Here is a 21,476-nt window from a genome sequence, read left to right as displayed (position 1 = left end):
CTTTAGGTTGCAAATGGTTTTAATTTTCAACTTACTAATATATGCAAGATTAAGATTTGTTAATGATACCCATAGTTGGGCAAAAAGTTGTTTAAAGTGGATAACTTATTCACCCCCCGTTAGCTATATCAACACACTTTACTTTATAGCATGGCTTTCTACCTTCATCCCTTGAGAAGATAACCACTATACCTTTCATCCGTCTAAAACCCTAGATTGACATTTTTAGGTACAAACTAAGGGAATTTCCATGAGTTCAAAATTGATCTTAAAAGGGAGTTAAGTGAAACCATAGTTTTACCATACATAGAGCCTACGTCATTTGACCGAGGAGACATGACTGATGATATATATTTGTAAGGTGAAAATTACATAAACTTTCATTTGTAAAGTGATGATAATTAAGTCTTGTCGGTGATATTTATTTTAACTATCATATGCCATTTGAGTATTTGGTTATTTCCTTATATTTTATTTATTCATTTTTTATTTATGAATAATATATTTTATATATTATATTGATTAACATATTTGTATGTATTAAATATATATTATTATTTTGATTAATATTATTATATTATATATTATATTAATATATTATTTGAAATGTTATAATACAATATTTATTATACTTATAGTATTGATTAAGGAAATGTATTTTTTAGTGAATCGTTTATGTGTTAGCATTTTAAATATATCTATTATCTATCATTATTAGGGCTCATGACACTTGCATCGAAGGGAGGTTGGGTGAGATTTTCTATTTAGAATTGCTAATATTTTCAAGGAGTAACTTATCGAGGATTGAACACAAACTTTCCACCAAATTTTCTTTATCCTTGAAGATGTAGCTATTCTTTTCCTTCCACACACTCCATTAAACATGAGGGGGAACCTTCTTCCATATTTTCATAATAAGAGGATGCATGGATGAGAAAATCCCTATTGTGGATGAATTGTTGTAGATCCTATTTGAGAATATATGTGATGGTAAATATTTCAAGTATTCCACACCATATGGTAGAAGCAAATGGGCAATGAATTAGGATGTTATTAATGTTTTCTTCTTGTTATTTGCACAATACACACACATTTACCATTTAGATGCCCCTTTTCATTAGGTTATCCTATGTGAGGATTTTTCCATGGAGAGTTATCAACTTGAAGAAATTGACCTTTGGTATAAGTGGGGGGGTTCCAAACTCTTCTCCAAGTAGATGATTTGGTAGACCATTTAATAAGTTGTAGATAGGCTTTTCTTTGGTATAAGTTTGGGATTCCAAACTCTTCTCTAGATATATAGTTTGGTAGACCATTTAATAAATTGTAGATAGGCTTACTTCACTAAGAATTTTCTTGAGGTACTCTCAATTCATATAATCTTATCTTCTTTGGGAAAGATTAGGCTAAACAACTTAATATATTTTGCACCAAATACTATTAGGTTCATCACCTAGGCCATCTTTTAAGTGCTTCCATTTATTTTTGGTGTAGATATAATTAGCCACCTGAAAACCAAAATGTTCTTAAATTTTTTTCATTAGATGACTAAATGGGTCATTAATAAGGGCTTTATCCCCAACCTAGTTGTCCTCCAAGAAGTGGATTGAGTGCTTATTGTCTATTTTCCATCTTAGACCATATCTCAATAAGCCTTTTCTCCTTATATTGGCTCTAATACAATATCCATTAGGTAGATGCTATAAGGAAAATAGTCTACAAAAGTGGGAGCTCTTGAAATACTCCATTTTTATCAATTTAAACCAATCCATTATCCTAAGAGATAGAAGCCAATAAACCTTAGTCAAAAGCATTTTATTGAGGCTATTAATTTTCCTAATTCTAAGGGCCCTAAAGGTTTTAGGGTTGTGAACCTTATCCAAGTTGACTAGACCCAACCTTTTATTTTTCTCCACTCTCCTCCACAAGGAGTTGTGTTGGATTATCTCAAGTTTGTCTACCATACATTTGGAGATTCTAAATAAGGACAAAAATAAATAAGAATACCCCAGAGGGAAGCTGCCAACAATTGGAGTTTACTAGTGTTGTTGACTATCTTTCCCTTATACCCCACCAAATTCTTATGGGCTCTCTCCAATATAATATTCTAGTAATTTGGTGTGACTTCTTTAACCCATGCTAACAGACCCATATAGGTATCAGGAAGATCAACCAATTGGCAACCCAAAATATCCATGAGTTTCCTTCTAAGACCCATTGTAGTATTGAAAAAGTACATTTTACTTTTATTACAATTTATTTGTTGACCTGAAGTAGCATCATAATCAATGATTATCCTTTTCTATTATCTTGCTTCCATAATCAATGATTGGCCAAATAAGAAAGTGTTATCATCAAATTTTTGTGGGACCTCAAGTGGTAGGGAAGAGGTTTCCCCAATCCTAATTATTTTTCCCATCCTAATAAATCTAGAGAAAGTTCCTAATCAACACTTCAACTACCATAATGAATAAATAGGGGGAGAGGGGTTCCCCCCCCCCCCCTTAAGCCCTTTATGCCTTAAAGAATCCCCAGGGAGTCTCATTGACCAAGATAGATAAATGGACAATCATCACCATTTATTTAATTAAATTTATAAACTTTTCATCAAACCCTAGTTTCAACAATATAACAAATAGGAATTTCCACCTAACCTTATCATACACCTTGGAACTGTCGAGTTTGAATGTCATACCTAGAGATTTGTATTTGTTCATGAAACACATAATTTTATGTGTATCAATAACAGTGTCCAAAATGAGGCTAATAAACTTGTCTCAAAGAGGATTCAACTTATTGATCACCTTGAAAAACTTTGTAGATTATGTTTGGTATAAGATAATAGGATGAATGCCAACCATGAAGCTAGGATGAGGGACTTTAGGCACAAGGACAAGATAACTATTACTTATCTTTCTAAGCAGCCTACTAGTCCATATGAAGTCCCTAGAAGCCACGGTGACATCATATTTGACTACTTCCCAAAATTCTTGGAAGAAATTTGGGGAACCCATCAGTCCCTAGATCCTCTTAAGGTCCCATAAAAAATATTGTCACCCTCACTTCCTCCTTCAAGACAAGAGAATGTAGTTGCACATTATCTACCTCTTGATTAATAGTACATAAATGTCAAGTAGATGATCTTCGTTAACAACAAGGTCCAAACAAACTCCATCCAAGTATGACTGCATAAATAATTAGGAATCTCATTCACCAATTTTATTACCATCTACTAAAACCTCATTATTCTCATTTATCAATGACTTAATAGTATTCCCTTTTTATGTCTAGACATCAATTTATGGAAGAAGATCATGTTTATGTCACCTTTCATCAGTCATCGAATATGAGGTCATTGTTTCTAGTAAATTTCCTCATTCCTAAGGTCATCCTTCCATTTCTTTCTTCAATCCTCTTCTTCATCATGAGTTTCATGTGAAAGATCCCTTGCAACAATAGTTTGTTGTAAGAGTTTCAACTTTTCCTCAATTTCTCTCTTTTTCTAATGAAAAAGATCTCTAAAGGTACTTTTTCTTCACTACTTTACCTCCCTTTTGATTATCTTTAACTTTTGTAAAATTCTAAACATAGTTGTTCCTCTAACTAGCGTTTACCATTATTAGATGCAATCCTTAAAGTGAAGATGTGTGTGCCACATCATCTCATAAGGAAAATGAATAGGGCTAGATAGGGTTTTATTATCCCATTCAAGGAGAATGAGAGCATGTTTAGACATAGTTCTTGTGAGCAAAAAAAAGGTTGAGTTACATCTTAAATTCCATCTACTAGACACCAAGAACCTGTCCAGTCTAGCCTAGATTAAGTGCCAACCTTTCCTATTATTAGATTGGGTGAAAGGATTGTCATGAATATCTAAATCAAGGACATCAATTATACTAATAAAATCAAATAGGTCATTTATGCTTTTACTATAATCATGCAATCTACCCAACTTCTTTGAAGGATACAAAGGGGAGTTGAAGTCTCTTGCCACAATGTAAAGGGCTTTATCATCTTCAGATATAAGGGAAGAGATTTACTCCTACAGCTCCACACAACCTCATCTAGTGTTTGAGGCATAGAAATTAAACATATACCATGAAAATTTATTCATTTTAAACAAAATAACCATATATTTGTGAGAAAAAGAAATATCCTCACCACCCAAACTAATTGTGATCTAAAAAGTAGTAAATCCACGAGAAGCAACATTAGCTTCACTGTAGAAGAAAGCAATGCCCGACCACACTATGTCCACAAGTTTTTAAAAATTCTAGAATGTCATTTTGACCTCTTGAATTAACATGATATCCACCTTGATATCTTTTATACACTACTCTAGGGAAAATTATTTTTGAGGGTTGTTTTGCTCCTCAAGTTCCAAGAAAGGAACTTCATTTCTTACTTTGTTAAGTTGCCTCTAGAGTCAATTACCAACCATTGACAATTTTTTTGGCCATGACTTTCATTCTAAGTGATCTCTTTGATGGCTTCCTGAGTTTACTATCCATTTCCACATCAAACTTTTTACTTCCTCTAGTCTTCCTTTTTGACATCCTTGTCCCAATGGGGATGCTATGACAAACTTGGAACTATTTGGGAGTATAATAGACTTGGTACCCTTTGTAGCCAATACCAATACATCAGTGGCTACCAAAAAACAAGGCCCAATGCAAGTATCCTTATGGGAGGGGGGGGAAGGGGGTGGGGTGGAGACAATGTCTTCCAATTTTTGAGTATTGGTGGAGTTGGAAATACTCATCTAAATTCCCTTAGACATATCTTTGTGAGAGGGATATTTACAGTTCTCTAGTGCTTTACCAAAGTAGGAGTGAAAAACTTCAATATTCCTTGGGATCTCGCCATCCTCAAGGGATGCCTAGGCCCTACAAGAGGTGGACTCATTCAACCCAGCCTTCTCCTTGGTTTTAGAATTTTCATGATGTTCAATATTCCTTCCAAGAAGGGATACTCCTCAGTCAATCCATTAGTTTGTGCTTGAACATTCACATGATTACTAACCATCCCTACTCTTGTGTTATCTTGATTCACCACATAAAGTGTCTGCTTCGTCTCCCACATCATTCTTGTCTTTCTAGGTAGGAGTAAATTGAACCTGTTAGTTTAACAAACACATTAGAAATATTACATTAGAATAGAGAAGTATGCATTTTTTAATCTTTCACCAATAAAGATCAAATTGTTGTACCTATAAGAAACTCCATATTCATACTTATTTTTCCCTTTTGTCATCACATGCAAGTTAATATATATTAAATCCAATGCAATTCTAGTATTCCTAGGCAATTTAGAAGATCATATTGTCATGGTCATATTCATTATAATCACAAGTAAAAACCAAAGTAAATTAAACATTGCACAAGAAAGCTTAGGAGTATGAAATTGGGATAAGTAAAAGATTCTTCCAGTTATCTCAAATTCTCAAAATTGCATGATCATGATAAAGTGATACATGCACTATCAAATTTTACATGGGGTTCTCCTCTTTCTTTCAAACTTCTTGGGTCCACGTGTAACCTCTGAATACTACATTTGACTTAGTCATAAAAATAAGGATTAAATCAAAATTTCGTTACAATTTATTTAAGATCTTAATAAGGGAAGGGATCAATAGACGATAGGGGTACCATTAAATGTTATATAGTAGGTGGACAAAATAAATCTTATAATGGTGCACTAAAACTATCATGTTGATGTTTATCCAAAAATGTTCTTCTAAATTTCACAAAACAATAGGTCATGCAATGCCACATCACACCATTAAACATGGTTGAGTGTACACCTATATATCTTATCACTTTTTACGACCATCTTAGACACCCTCACAAAAAAAATGATGACATGATATCATATTTGACCATATAGACTTAAAACAATCTTTTCTAACTTAAAAAAATCGACACTTAAATTGCTATATACAAATGAAAGTAATCTGAAATTATTCAATTAGATTTTCGAAAACAAAATGAAGACGCATATGTGCTAACCCTCTCCCTTACTATGTCTCATAGATGACATAGCCGTAGGAAAGATGACTGATTAAAGTGACATAACTTTAAGTAGGAGATAAAGTTACTCAAAGTTACTCAACCTTCTGTCCAATAATGCATTCCGTATTTAGGAGCCAATTGTCATTGGTTAAAGAGGCAGTCTGTATTATTTAGACTTGGAAGGCAATAATATTTCCCATCAGTCATTCCTGAGGTGGGGAGAAACAGGCTGAGGAAGATGAAGAATAAGTACTGGGTTCTCAGGCATGGACGAAGCATTCCCAATCAGAACGGTTTGATCGTCTCCTCCCTCGTAAGAACATAATTCCCTCTGTGTGGACGCCATTGAATTCATAGTAGTATTCAATAATTTGAACTGCTATTATTGTTTCACTGTAATGTTCGTGTTTTCAGTTGCGCGGAGACAAATAAGACCTTGGGTTCCCTCCTTACATTCACTGAGAAAAATAGATCGGGATTTTAAAAACGTTTAGGAAATCAAAGCAGGCGACGCATCTGAAGAATAAAAATCATAATTTAAAAATGTAGGAGACTGCCGGGAAAAGATGATTCATGAAGTTAAGCCTTTATTTTCTATCTTTGAAGGTTCATTCTTCTGCTGTGGAATTTGGTCGGAACTTCGCTTTTTCCAGCATATTTTTCTTCAAATTCAATTAGACATTACATAGACATTCCCTGCAGGTTGTTGAGGTAGCTAGCTCGAATGTCTATAATATACAGAAAATTCTATGATATAATGCAATTTCGTCTTTACACATTTTTGGGACATGGAGTTTGGCACCTTCTAGAGCTTTAAATTTCTTGTAGCTTTGCCCGTTCTCAGAAGTTTAAGTTACAATTGTGGGACTTTTGTGCGGGAGAGTTTGTCTTCTTTTCTTTCTCTGCTACTTTTTTTAAAAGATCAATGCTGACCTTATATTGTTTAACTCCTTCAGAATTTTCTACTCGCCACTCAGCACTTGTTTCTTTCTTATCAGGATTGGTGTGGTGTCTGTTTGTGAGAAATATTAAAAAATTTCAATCACAAAAAACAACCCTAAACCTAAAAATCTGCTCGGCAACAACTAATACCGAGTGCCAAAAATTGCTCGGTAACATAAGAAACCAAGTGGCAAGAGAGTTTACCGAGTGAGCTCGGTAAATGAAGGGCAAACAACTCGGTAGCCAAAGGATACCGAGTGAGCTCGGTAAACACACAACTCGGTAACCAAAGGATACCGAGTGAGCTCGGTAGTGTGATTACCGAGTGAACTCGGTAACCATAGGAAGGTGGAGCTCGGTAGAAGAAAACACCGAGTGAGGTCGGTAACCACTGCTGGGAGGAGCTCGGTAGAAAACGTTACCGAGTAAGATTGGCTTGAACTGCAAATGACTTCTACCAAAGACAATACCGAGTGCAGACTTATGATGTGAATATGTTCACCATTAAAACCAGAGATCCAAAGCTTGAACTATTCAACAATAAACTTCACAAATACAATGAACAAGAAGCAATGGAATCACGTATGCCTGCTTGCTTACTATTCAACTTAGATTCAAACTATTACAAAATCTGGGAGCATTCGACTTCAACCAGAAAACCCTAAATTGGTAAAACTTGAACAACTTCAATACTTAGAAACTTTAAACTTGCAGCACTAATGGCTGCATACAATAACGCCTGGAGCAATCACTACTTCAACAGGACGAATGAAACAATAAAACATTCAACTTACAGAATGATCAGAGAAGAAACACGTGCAACTACAGGCACGAAATGAACTTCCTCTGTCCCTGCAACAAACTGGATCTGTTGATCACTTTCTCTGCTCTCTGCAACTTCTGAGCTCTTCAACTTCCTCTTCTCCTACATGGTCGAATGAATCAAATCATTCCTTTTGTTATACTTGCAAAAAGTTTTCCCCCTCTTTTCAGATTTCAAAATTTTCACCTACCATGCAATAAATACATTTGATCGTTCTGCAAGCCGTCAGGGAGGTAGGTGGGCATTTGGCTCCAGGGAGAAACTACCAACCACAATTAATATTCCAACACTCCCCCTTTATCTCGAGCCAAACAAACAAGGATCACTACTGATCCAAATCAACTACACCAAGACACTCTCTTAGGTGTACAAAAGTCCCAATGCCTAATGGCTTGGTAAAAATGTTTGTTAGCTGTTGCTCAGACTTAAAAAATTCTACTTTGATGTCCCCATTCTCCACCAACTCTCTGATGAAGTGATATCTGATCTCAATATGTTTACTTCTCCCATGGAAGACTGGATTCTTAGACAATGCAATAGATGAGATGTCACAATAAATTGTGGTTCCATCTCCTTGCCTTTCATTTAAATTTGTCAAGATCCTCCTTAGCCAAATAGCTTGACATGCTGCTGCATTTGTTGCTATGTATTCAGCCTCTACTGTAGATTGAGCAACAATAGGTTGCTTCTTGGATGCCCATGAAATTGCACCCGATCCCATATTAAACATGTATCCGGAAGTGCTCTTCCTATCATCTATACTTCCAGCCCAATCACTATCAATATAACCCACCAACTTGAATTCATTATTTGCAGTATACAAAATTTCAAATCCCTTGGTACCTCTCATATACCTTAGGATCCTCTTTCCCGCTTGCCAATGAAAATCTTTTGGTGTTTCCATAAATCTGGAAATCAGACTTACTGCATGCATTAGGTCTGGCCGAGTTGCAGTTAAATACATCAAACTTCCAACCATACTCTTATATAGTGTTGGATCCACTCTTTTGCTGTTGTCTTCTTTGCTCAACTTCAGACCTACTGCTGTTGGTGTAGGGGCTGCTTTACTGTTCTACATTTTAAATCTCTCCAAGATCTGCCCATATTTTTCTTGAGAGATGAAGATGCCATCATGCATTTGTTTTACTTCTGTGCGTAGAAAATATTTCAAGAGACCTAGGTCTGTCATTTCAAATTCACTTTTCATGGCCTCTTTGAACTCACCAATTAGAGCCTTGTCATTTCCAGTAAAAATTAAGTCATCTACATACAAGACAACAATCAATACATTACCATCTGCTGCCTTGATGTAAAGAGTGGGCTCACCATTGCTTTTGTTAAAGCCATTGCTCATCAAATATGAGTCAATCCTGCTGTACCATGCCCTTGGAGCTTGCTTGAGCCCATAGAGAGCTCTCTTCAATCTATATACTTTCTTCTCTTCACCTGCAACTTCATAACCAGGTGGCTGCTCCACATATACTTCTTCTTTCAATATGCCATTTAAGAAAGTGGACTTCACATCCATTTGAAATACCTTCCACTTGTGCTGAGCTGCAATTGCTATGACAACACGCACGGTTTCCATTCTTGCAACAGGGGCATATGTCTCATCATATTCTCTGCCATATTGCTGTTTGTAGCCCTTGACTACCAGCCTTGCCTTATGCCTATCAATCTTGCCTTCAGCATTACATTTGGTTTTGTAAACCCATTTCACTCCAATCACTTGCTTCTTGGGAGGCAAAACAGTTAGCTCCCATGTCTCATTTCTTTCTATAGCATCTATCTCCTCATCCATGGCCTTACACCATTTCTTCTCCTTAATAGCTTCTTCAAAATATATTGGATCACTATGAGAAAATAATGCAAAATTAACACTCTCATCATAATCTTCATACCTTTCATCTTGGTATATCTCCCTAAGACTCTTGGTCTTTCTTGGTAACAGGGAGGAGAGTGTGGGGTTAGAATCTTCGTTGCTGCTGCTTGGCACTGACACTCGGTCATGCCTAGAGGAGCTTGGTAATGACTGAGGCTGCTTGCCTTTTCTTTTATCTGCTCCTTCTTCTTGCTGTTCATCAACATCTTCTTCACTCATAATTGGCACTTTACTTGAAGTGCTCAGTGACTCATCAGTTGAACCATACAGAGACTGATTTTCAAGAAATTCCACATCTCTTGAAAGCATCATCTTGTTGTTCAATGTGTCATACAATCTGTATGCCTTTGATTCTGGGCTGTACCCTGTGAAAATGCATTTCACACCTTTGTCATCAAATTTCTGCCTTTGCTTTTTAGGCACATGTGCATATGCAACACATCCAAACACCCTTAAGTGTTCAATTGTCCATCTTCTTCGTGACTATGCTTCCATTGGAATTTTGTCACGGACTGCCTTTGTAGGACACCTATTAATTTGGTAAACTGTTGTTGCCACAACCTCTCCCCAAAATTCAGTTGGGAGACCTTTCTCTTTCATCATGCTCTTTGCCATTTCAACAATGGTCCTGTTCTTTCTTTCAGCCACTCCATTTTGCTGTGGTGTATAGCTGGCTGTGAGCTCTTTCTTTATGCCATGTTTCCTGCAAAAATTTACAAAAGAATTGGAGGTATACTCCCCTCCTCTATCTGATCTTAGGACTTTGATATAGTGTCCACATTCTCTTTCAGCCTGCGCTTTAAATTCTACAAATTTATCAAATGCTTCAGATTTATTTTTTAAGAAATACACCCATGTCCTACGACTGAAATCATCAATGAATGTCATAAAATATGTACTCCCCCCAATGGAAGTAACTTGCATAGGACCGACTAGTTCATTATGCACTAACTCTAATGGATATCTAGCCCTCCTAGAATTTCCAAAATTAAAGGGAAGCCTATGTTGCTTACCCAAAATACAAGCCTCACACTTGTCACATGAATTTCCTATACATGGCAAACCTTCTACCATTCTTTTATTTGATAACAAATTTAAACCAGCATAGCCAAGATGACCATACCTGAGTTGCCATAGCCGTGAGGGGTCTTCAATCACACTCCTTAGAGCTGAATGTGTGGGAGGTGCAGCACTAACTTGAGATGAAAAACATGTCTCAATCCTCAAGGGAAACATTTTGTTCTTGGTCATTTGAACTGCTACAAGTAAATTCTTGCTCCCATCCTTTTCTTGAATGATACACCTGTCATTCTCCATCAGCACTTTGTATCCATTTTGAATGAGCTGACCAATGCTCATCAAATCGTGTTTCATACCAGGGGCGAAATACACATTTTGTATTTCCCTTTTCTCACCTTTCTTGGTGCGGACTATAATAGATCCTTTGCCCACAACTGGTAGGGTTCCATTGTTACCCATCTTAATCTCAGATTTGAAACTCTTGTCAATGAATGAAAACAAGGTTTCATTACCACTCATGTGGTTGCTACATCCACTGTCGAGGTACCAAACCTCAGGGCTTCCTTCTTCACCAACATTACACATGATGAAGGCAGCAGTATTGGGTCCACTTCCCATATTCACATCAGCCACATTTGCTTGTCCTGACTGATCATTCTGCTTCTTCCAGCATTCATTTGCATAATGCCCATATTTACGACAGTAGTAGCATTCTACATTACTCTTATTTGAGTTGTAGTTTTTCTTACCTCCTCTTGAAGTATTTTGTGAACTACTTGCTCCATCTGCTCTTCCTAAGCTTTCTGCTGCAGCATTCCTTTGTCCTCCATTACCTCGGCCTCTGCCTCTAGAGTTTCTGCCTGAGCCATTTCTTCCTCTCCCCCTTCCTCTTGGATTTGACCGAGCCTTGAATGCTTGCTCTTGGGTAGAAGAAGATGTGGATCTATTGATCCTATGCTCATGGGTTTGAAGTGTACCCATCAACTCATCCATAGTCAAAACAATGAGGTCTTTTGTCTCTTCTATGGTCATGACCAAATTGTCATATTTATGAGGTAAACTCCTCAATATCTTTTTCACTATCTTCTGCTCTTGATAGTCTTCTCCATTTGACTTCAGCTGATTAATCACATTGGAGGTCCTTGAACTGAAGTCTGCAACTGATTCATTTTCCTTCATCTGAAGGTTCTTAAACTCCCTCCTTATATTCTGTAGCTTTACAGTGCGGACTTTATTAGTACCTTTGAAGTTCGTCTCAAGGATATCCCAAGCTTCTTTTGCATAATTTGCTGCTGCAATCTTTGGGAATATTGTCTCTGTCATTGCTGCTTCAATCAAACTTAATGCCTTAGCATCCTTCCTCCTTGACTCTTTCAAATGAGTCTTCTGTGCATTTGTGAGAGCAGCATACTGAGTTGGATCAGTCACATCATTGAATCCACTAACCACAAAATCCCACAAATCATTAGCAACCATAATGGTTTTCATCTTCTTTGCCCATGTATCATAATTTTGTCCATTGAAAGGTGGTGGCTGCTGCCATATCTTTCCTGCATCTTCTGCCATGATAAATATCCCAAGAAAACAAATGCCCTAACTCACTTTGGATGTGGGGCTTCAAAGTTTTGATACCATGTGAGAAATATTAAAAAATTTCAATCACAAAAAAAACCCTAAACCTAAAAATCTGCTCGGCAACAACTAATACCGAGTGCCAAAAATTGCTCGGTAACATAAGAAACTGAGTGGCAGGAGAGTTTACCGAGTGAGCTCGGTAAATGTAGGGCAAACAACTCGGTAGCCAAAGGATATCGAGTGAGCTCGGTAAACACACAACTCGGTAACCAAAGGATATCGAGTGAGCTCGGTAGTGTGATTACCGAGTGAACTCGGTAACCACAGGAAGGTGGAGCTCGGTAGAAGAAAGCACCGAGTGAGGTCGGTAGCCACTGCTGGGAGGAGCTCGGTAGAAAACGTTACCGAGTAAGATTGGCTTGAACTGCAAATGACTTCTACCAAAGACAATACCGAGTGCAGACTTATGACGTGAATATGTTCATTAAAACCAGAGATCCAAAGCTTGAAATATTCAACAATAAACTTCACAAATACAATGAACAAGAAGCAATGGAATCACGTATGCCTGCTTGCTTACTATTCAACTTAGATTCAAACTATTACAAAATTTGGGAGCATTCGGCTTCAACCAGAAAACACTAAACTGGTAAAACTTGAACAACTTCAATACTTAGAAACTTTAAACTTGCAGCACTAATGGTTGCATACAATAACGCCTAGAGCAATCACTGCTTCAACAGGACGAATGAAACAATAAAACATTCAACTTACAGAATGATCAGAGAAGAAACACGTGCAACTACAGGCACGAAATGAACTTCCTCTGTCCCTGCAACAAATTGGATCTGCTGATCACTTTCTCTGCTCTCTGCAACTTCTGAGCTCTTCAACTTCCTCTTCTCCTACATGGTCGAATGAATCAAATCATTCCTTTTGTTATACTTGCAAAAAGTTTTCCCCCTCTTTTCAGATTTCAAAATTTTCACCTACCATGCAATAAATACATTTGATCGTTCTGCAAGCCGTCAGGGAGGTAGGTGGGCGTTTGGCTCCGGGGAGAAACGACCAACACAATTAATATTCCAACACTGATTAGATTCACTATTGCTCACCCGTCCCTGTAGTAGGATTGTTCTTGTGCTCTTTTTTTTTTGTTGGTCTCTTTGTCTTCCAGTTTGCTGACACGCACCATTAATACATCACATTTTCTGGTATTCATTGGTATATTTTGAAGCTGTCATCATTTTTGTTTCATGAATGAGTTATTTTACGCTTGACTTATTCAACTGACTTCATCCTTTTATTGGTTTTACTTCAAATCTTTTTACTACAGCAAGCCATTAATTTTTAGCTATTAAAGCGGCCTTATGCATTGATTGTACTACTACTTCCATTTGTAGCATCCTAAATTATACTCATCTCCTAAGCTGTACAATTCTGTGCTTGCCTAGCACTCATTTAGTGTGTTTCATTGTAATTGTGCGCTATAAATGTGTCACACGTCTATATACCATTACACTTGAGAGAACCCATGGAAGAGGGGGTCTCAAGAAGTGGCTTATAGCTTCTTATCTATGATGTGCAAATGTGCAAATAGTGAAATGGTGGCTCTCAAATGAACTTAGCTTATGCAAACCTTGCAAGGTGCACCATAGAATAGAAGTTTCAAAGATGGGAGGAAGAATGCTAGCATCCAAGAATCAATATGTGATGAAATGCAAGATGAGAGCTCAACTAAATGAGATGCAAGATGCGAGCTAACAAGTATGAAAGATTACAAAATTCCCTATATAGATTAGGTGATTTAAGCTAAAGCATAACAGGAAATCTAAACTAAAATGTCGTAATGCAAGTGAGAAGAAGCTGAAGTGAATATGCAAATATGAGAATGTAAATGCTCCAAATCTTCAAAAAGTCCAAAGCACTTAGAAATCCTGCAGCATAACATTAGCATGAACAAAAAAAAAAATGGAGAATGAGGAGAGAGCCCTATTTTTTAAAGAAAAATGGACGGTTGAGATCAAAAGCCAAGAGAGGCTTAATCAAGGGTGGAGGATGCATTTTGAGTGATCCATGTGCACAAGCATCTCACCTAATCAAGACCAATGGTGGAGTTCAAAAAGGTGAGAGATGTGTGAAGGAGAACGAATATTCCGCCCACCTTGGAAAGTGTGCACCTCATGTGAGACAAAAAGCTTTTTCTTTAATTTTTAAAATAGGAATAATGCTTTATGTGTGCACACTTAGATAAGTGGGAAGTGAGACTTTTTATTTAATTAAAAGGGAGCAAGTTCTTTCAATTAAATAAAAGACTTAGGATAAAGTGGTCAAACCATAGGTTATAACCAAATAAATATGTTTTTGATGATTTGATCAAAGATAAGCAATGGATAAATTATGCAAAATTGCCAGAAAGGGGGCTCCTAGTTTAGATGACCATTTTTGAGTGATTATAGTAACATGCATCATATGACTTTATTTAATTAATATTTAATCTCAGTTATAATTAAGAATCATTAGATTTCTATGAGCGCCCCTTTAATCATAGGTGTGCCCGTTAAATTAATTCCAACTTTTGCATTTAAATCATTTATTAACTTAAATTGCAAGTCATTTATAAGTTCAATGCCACCAAATCTCTACAAGGGCCCATAATTCTAGTTGTGCCTCTTTAATTATTTCAATCATATGATCATCATTTGCATACATAGGCTCCACTTCACCTTGTGTGAACTTTTATATTTATTTTGATATTAAATGCCTATTTCATGTGCATTTTTGGAATTCCCATTTCATGGTTGAATCCCAATTCAAATATTCGCCCGAATTAACTAGTATAGGTGCCCTATAAGACACGGGGCAACATAGGTCATCCTATACCTCGAGAGATGCTCCATATGAGACAATTGGACCCCAAATTTAAATTGGAGAATACACTTGATTTTAGCAGGATTCCTAAATTTCCCATCAGCCTCCTAGTTTTGCATCTTATAATTGCTTTAGAGGCTTGTAAAAGCAAATCCATCTCACTTTATTTTGGTGATGGAAAACAGTTATGAGAACTTGGCTTTGCCATTCAAAGACCTCCAGTAAAGTTAAGATCTCTGCATGAAGCAGTTAAAGGATGAAGATTACTAGGAGATTATCGAATGATGATTGGCTTGTACTCCTTTGGGTTGGGTATGATTTCATGTTATCCTTAGATTCACACATTTATGCTTTAGATTCGAAATCAATTACTATAAATTACATTGTTTCAAATAAATATGGTTTCAATGTCAAATAGGGTCTTGCTCTAACACACTTGAGTAGATCTCTAATCTATGCATCTTAGCTCATAGCAATCTTAGACACATAAGATTCAAGATGGCACACAAAATTCCTACTTGCAACTTTGGCGATTTGTGGAGGTGAAAATTAGCAGGGGGCGGGGGGGTGTAGGGGGCTTGGTTTACTAAGGCAAACACCTATATAGACACACACCCACCATTTTTCTTTTTGCAGGTGCAGATACAGTTATAGGGTCCAATTTCAATGACATAATGTGTTCTTGAGCTGCAAACAGTCTTGGATGTGAAGTTTCAAGAAAAGTTGCAAGGTTTGGGGCAAGTTTATTTGTCTTGTACCCTCCTAACTCAGTCCTACCAAAATCAGCTCTGATTGGCATGCAATCAGATACAGGTCTCAAGAAGCTGGATCTAGAAGCTTATTGGGTTTCTGGTCCGTTCTGACAATATAGTCTACAAGTTGAGTTACAAGGTTCACAAACATCCTCCCTCATTTAGCTTTTATAATTTATTACTTCAAATTTAAATCAAGAAACACATACTTCATTCCTAAGCGGCAAAGGGATTGGGACCCTAGGAGCATAGATACTGAGTTGGCCCTCCTTGATCAAAGAGGATTAGTCAACCATATCCGTCTCTTGGTAGCCTCACATTCCAATATGACTTGGAGAAGGGATACCCTCCTACTTCTCCATGAGTACCTCACATTTTTGGTGAACCCGACATGAATACCTTCAACTTCTGATTTATTGTATATGCACATTAGTTACATTGGTGTGTTTTTTTTTTATCAAATAAAAAAGAACACAAATATTTTCTTTTCATTGCATATGTGCTTTTTACTCTTTCAAAACAAAGAAAAAAAAAGAAAAAAAATATTTCCTTTTACGCATGTTTGTTTTCTTTAGATGTGTTCTTTTGCTTTAATTAGAAAGATGCCCGATTTCTGTTTACAAGATTTTAATGTCTTTGATGAGCTGTTTAGCAGTGGTGGTGACTTTGATATGTTGAATGAGGCTCTTGAGGACCTCATCTCTATTAACTACTCCTCTACATCTCCTAAATCATCTCTTTACCAAAGGCTAATTTTTATGATTCATATGAATGGTTACACTGCTGACAATGATAAACCTAAAGTTGTTGTCCTTCTTTTTCAAGACAATCCTCAATCAATGAAGACACCCATGATTGTTGTCTAATATTGTAGTGATTCCAATAACTTTTAAACTCCTAGCAAATCTTGGATTACTGTTAAAGGAAAAACCAAGAGTCTCTTGACTTTTGCCAAAAAAATCGCTTAAAATTGGTTATAATACTAGGAACAATAGGCAACCTACTTATCAAATTGTTCCCATTTCCCTCTTGACTTCTCAATTGATGCTTCCTTTTGCACCTCATCTTCTTCAAAATCTTGGATTGGAGTATGACCTCCTTGAAGAGCTTCTTGCTAGTCCAGCCAAGACATCCCTTTGGAATTTGATTTAAAATTGATCTATGTATCATGGAATGTTGAAAAAAGCCTTAAACAATATGAATATTCCACCACCTATGCAACTTGAAGATATGACAGCCTTATTGGAAAGTATGTGTATAAGACTAAGATTGTTATTGTATTTTCTCAAGATGAATTACCTCCTTTGACGACTCAAAATAGATATGATCCTCTTACGATTGCAGTTATTATAAATGATAATGAAGGCAAACCTTGGTTGATAATGGACCTGCTCTTAATGTTTGCATCATTGAATTGTTGCGTAAGATTAATGTGGATACTTATTTGATTCAACTCGATCCCTTTTCTATTTGTTGCGAGAGATACCTTAGGTATTATAACATTACCTATTACCATAAGTTCTATCATCTTACCTGCACCTATCCATGTCATGTCTGATACTCTTACTTACAACCTCTTTCTATGGAGACCTTGGCTATATGCTATGCAAGCCATCCACTCAACCCTTCATCGTAAAGTCAAGTCTGCACACAACATGTTGTATACAATTGAACCTGATCATAAGTTACAAAGTTGTCTGCAAATTAAATCTTATTCTCCTTCTTCTTACACCAATTCAACAAGACAAAACTTATCCTTCTAAAGATCTACCCTCGCCTACGAGTGTTCTACACTTTACCCCTTCCTTAAGGGGAGAATATAAAGTTTATTGATTAACACCTAAGATAAGGAAAGTGATAATAAAAATGTGATTGGAGAACCTTAACAAAATTCAATTCTTCTCAACCAGCTTAACAACAATTTGTAGGTGCTTCTACTAATGAACCTTTAGATGTCTCTTCTAATCCTATTTCTTATGACATAGTGACCTATGAGGCGCCACCATCACTTGTAGATATACCTTCCTAATATGGTCCTAGTTTTCAACCTTTTGTTAAACACGGCTACAACAGTAATGGTTTTGGAGTGCATGAACAAGGAATTAGAGTGCTGATAGAAAGAGACATTTGTGAAAGTTCTTTTGGCCTTAGTTATAATCCTTTCAAACCTTCTAAAAAATCTCATAAACCATCCCTTAATGTGAATGCCATATTTTCCTCTTCCAAATCCCTTTCTCTTGTCAACTCACATCTTATAGATGTTGACTTATTTTCTACTAGACCCACTCTTGATATTTTTAGTTCTAATGATTCATTGGATGAGTTATTAGGTTCTATGATCATCTCTTGGATATTATCATAATCGTGGCTTTCCCTATTGTCTAAATGTTGAAGCTTATTTTGGGAAAGATACTAAGGATGATGTGAAAAAGACTCAAGAATTCTCTTTGCCCATGGATGACCCTCAACAAAGTAATCTCATTAACATAAACTATTGATATAAGAATGGATCCTTATAATGAAGAGAAGATTATTAAGATTGAGAAATTTTTAAATGATGATGAACAATGTGATCATTCTTCCCTTCTTCACGATTTTCCACAATTTTGCTTGTACTTACTCAGACATGATTGGAATTGATGCTACAATTGTTACCCATAACATTGTCTTAGTTTCTAATGCTAAATTTGTACAATAAAAACCTCGAAAGATGAAGATCGTATGATTGCTTTACTTGTTAAAGCTAAAATTGAAAAACTTCTTGAAACTAGTTTCATTCATTCTTTAGATTATTCTCCTTGGATTTCAAACGTTGTCAATATTGCTAAATTAGATAACAAGTGTGAATGTGGACAGACTTTCGAAACCCTTATAAAGCTTTTTGATAGTTGATTCTATGGCTGGTCATGCTTTGTTGTCTTTTATGGATGGACTTTTGGGATACAATCAAATCTTCATTAACCCTTAAGACTAGTAAAAAACACCTTCCATAACTCCATGGGATGCCTTTTTTTGGGTTGTCATGCCTTTTAGATTAAAGAATGCCGGTGCTACTTATCAACATGCAATGACCCTCATCTTTCATGACTATATGTATAAAATTTTAGAGGATTATGTTGATGATAATTTGACTAAGTCTATTTCGTGCTAAAATTATGTTGAAATCCTTTGTCAGATCTTTGGAAGATTGTATGAATACAATATGTGTTCAACTTTGAATTCTCAATTTCTTTTTTGGTGTGAAGAGTGGTAAACTATTAGGTTTTATAATAGCACATCATGGGAATGAGGTGGATACAAAGAAAATTAATGCTATTGTTTATATGCGACCTCCTTGGAATATTTCTCAATTGCTTAGTTTGCGAAGAAAAATCCAAGCTATTCATTGTTTAAAAAAGATAGTGTTTTTTCAATGGAATGATGATTGTCAAAGAGCTTTGAAGAATTAAAACATTATCTCACTAGTCTCTTGGCTTACAACATGCTAATTCCTAATCAACCCTTTCTTCTTCACAACAACTTCTAATGCCCTTACAACTTTATTAGCTTGGCAAAGATGGGTAAGGAGGATGTTGTGTATGATGTAAGTTGAACTTTGATTAATTATGCAGTTAGATACATTGCAATAGAAAAAAAATATATTGCTTTTGTCTTGTGGACTCAGACTAAGGCATTATCTTATCAATACAAAAATTCATGTTATTGTTAAATTGTATGCTTTAAAACATCTCTTTTCAAAAATTGATCTTTTAGGAGGCTTGGCAAAGTAGGTTATGATGTTAAGTGAATTTGATCTTGAAATTTACTTCTCAAAAAGCGATTAAAGGACAAGATTTAATTGACCCTTTGGCTGAGGCTCCTACACAACTTCTATCCATTGATGCCGACTTATTTTTTGAGATGCTGACTCATTTTGCGATGAATATGACCTTGCTATATATGTGAATTGTAGTTGGGAATTATTCTTTGATGGATCTAGACATAGAATTGGCTCTGATTTTGGTGTTATATTGAGACCTCCTTCAGGAAAGTCTATTTCTCTATCTTATTGTCTTAGCTTCTTGTGTACCAATAATATTGCAGAATATAAAGCTCTTATCTCTTATTTAAAATTTACGTATTTTTTGATGATTCTCAATTAATTATCATATAGGTCAAAGAAACTTATCAAGCAAAACATGCCAAATTATCTCAGTACCATGACCTTGTTTTATCATTACTCTATTCTTTCTTACACCATTGACACTTTATCATAGAAAGATAATCGAGAGGCAGATGCAATTTCAAGTGCTGCTTCTTGTTGATGTGTGTTTTGTGACCCACCAAACAGTAGAACAAAATACCAAGATATCTTATCCTCTCTTGAACAAAGTCTCGTGTATGTTAAGATTGCAAGAAGATCATATGGTGACTCCAAGATTCCTTTTATGTCAGGTCTTGACTGTGGATAAGCTTGGTGGTTGGTGTGATTTGCTGAATATCACAAGGGGCCTTACGTATATTCACTTAGATTTATTTCAATTCATGCTAGATGTGGGAGATATCAAAAGGTTTTGCAATGAAGTGCTTTTTTTGTATTTTCACAGAATATTCAAAAATAAAACGGGATTAGGGTTCAAAGATTGTAATCTACTCCAAAGAGTAATGACAACAACATATGGTACTTTGGTGGACGAATTTCTGGATAACTGAGCGCCACATCACCAAGTTATACTTCAAGTACGTGTGAATGCTTGAAATCTTCAAAGGTTACGCAAAATATTTTCATATCACCATGAATACCATCAAAAAAGAACCACGCATGTAAATGATAGAAGTTAAGCATACACAAGAATGGGGTTTAGGCTAACTTTGCACAACAATTTACAATCAATAAAACATCAAGAGTATAAACCAAAGGAACTCTTCAAAATACTGTCTATTTTCGATTGCAATTCAGAGAACAAGCAAGCACTAAAACACTTAAAGTATTCATCAAACTTAATGAAATCTTTATTGTCTTAGGAGCTCATCGTAACAATCTCCACTATTCACAAATGAGAGGAAGGGGCCTTTATTTAGGTCCTTGAATACAATGGGTGATTCGGATTGAAACAATAATTGATGGCCCATAGTTTGCCACATCAACCCTAATTAGGGTTAGGGCAAATAAGGAAGAATCTACATTAATGCAAAAAAGGAATCCACTACCATAGTGGGTAATAAATGCCTACTACACATGCTTGTTCAGGAAGAGAGAGGGGTGAAATAAATATCCACTATGCATTAAATGCATCTATCTTTGACTTTGACATTTGAATTCCTGGGATCTATCCAATATTGTCTCCACTTCATCCATGCTGATGCTTAGTGCTGATTCATACTTGAATTTCAAGGATGTCACTACATGCTCAGATTTCCTCAAACTTGCTTCCCATTTTGACAACAAGTTCTGGGTTGTATGCATGTCATTTGAGAATGTGGAGAGGTTCTCAAAATCATCTCTAGCGAAGAGATTCAACCTGAAGGATTCCTCTAATATGCTCTTTAGGCTTCCTACAGTTATCTCATCCTCGACCATCCTCTATGATAGTAATGATGCTACGATGTTATATATTCTT

The 21,476-nt window shown here is 36.1% G+C and overlaps 1 protein-coding gene across 2 annotated transcripts in view; it reads left to right on the top strand.

The window, feature by feature from the left end:
* The first annotated feature begins 6,106 nt into the window (after window positions 1–6,106).
* LOC149547931 (Phosphoglycerate mutase family protein) overlaps window positions 6,107–21,476 on the top strand; it is a 245,922-nt gene continuing 230,552 nt past the window's right edge. Inside the window, exon 1 of one of the 2 annotated variants that reach the window (XM_089791972.1) lies at window positions 6,107–6,324. In XM_089791972.1, coding sequence (XP_089648098.1) covers window positions 6,250–6,324 — 75 coding nt within the window. In that variant the 5' untranslated portion in view covers window positions 6,107–6,249. The remainder of the gene's footprint in view (window positions 6,325–21,476) is intronic. The other variant, XM_089791971.1, reaches the window with a different exon arrangement.

The sequence above is a fragment of the Cupressus sempervirens genome, chromosome 7 (genome assembly GCF_028749045.1).
Source record: "Cupressus sempervirens isolate cs-2001-9-10 chromosome 7, ASM2874904v1, whole genome shotgun sequence".
Taxonomy (NCBI): domain Eukaryota; kingdom Viridiplantae; phylum Streptophyta; class Pinopsida; order Cupressales; family Cupressaceae; genus Cupressus; species Cupressus sempervirens.
This window is presented reverse-complemented; position numbering and strand designations above follow the sequence as displayed.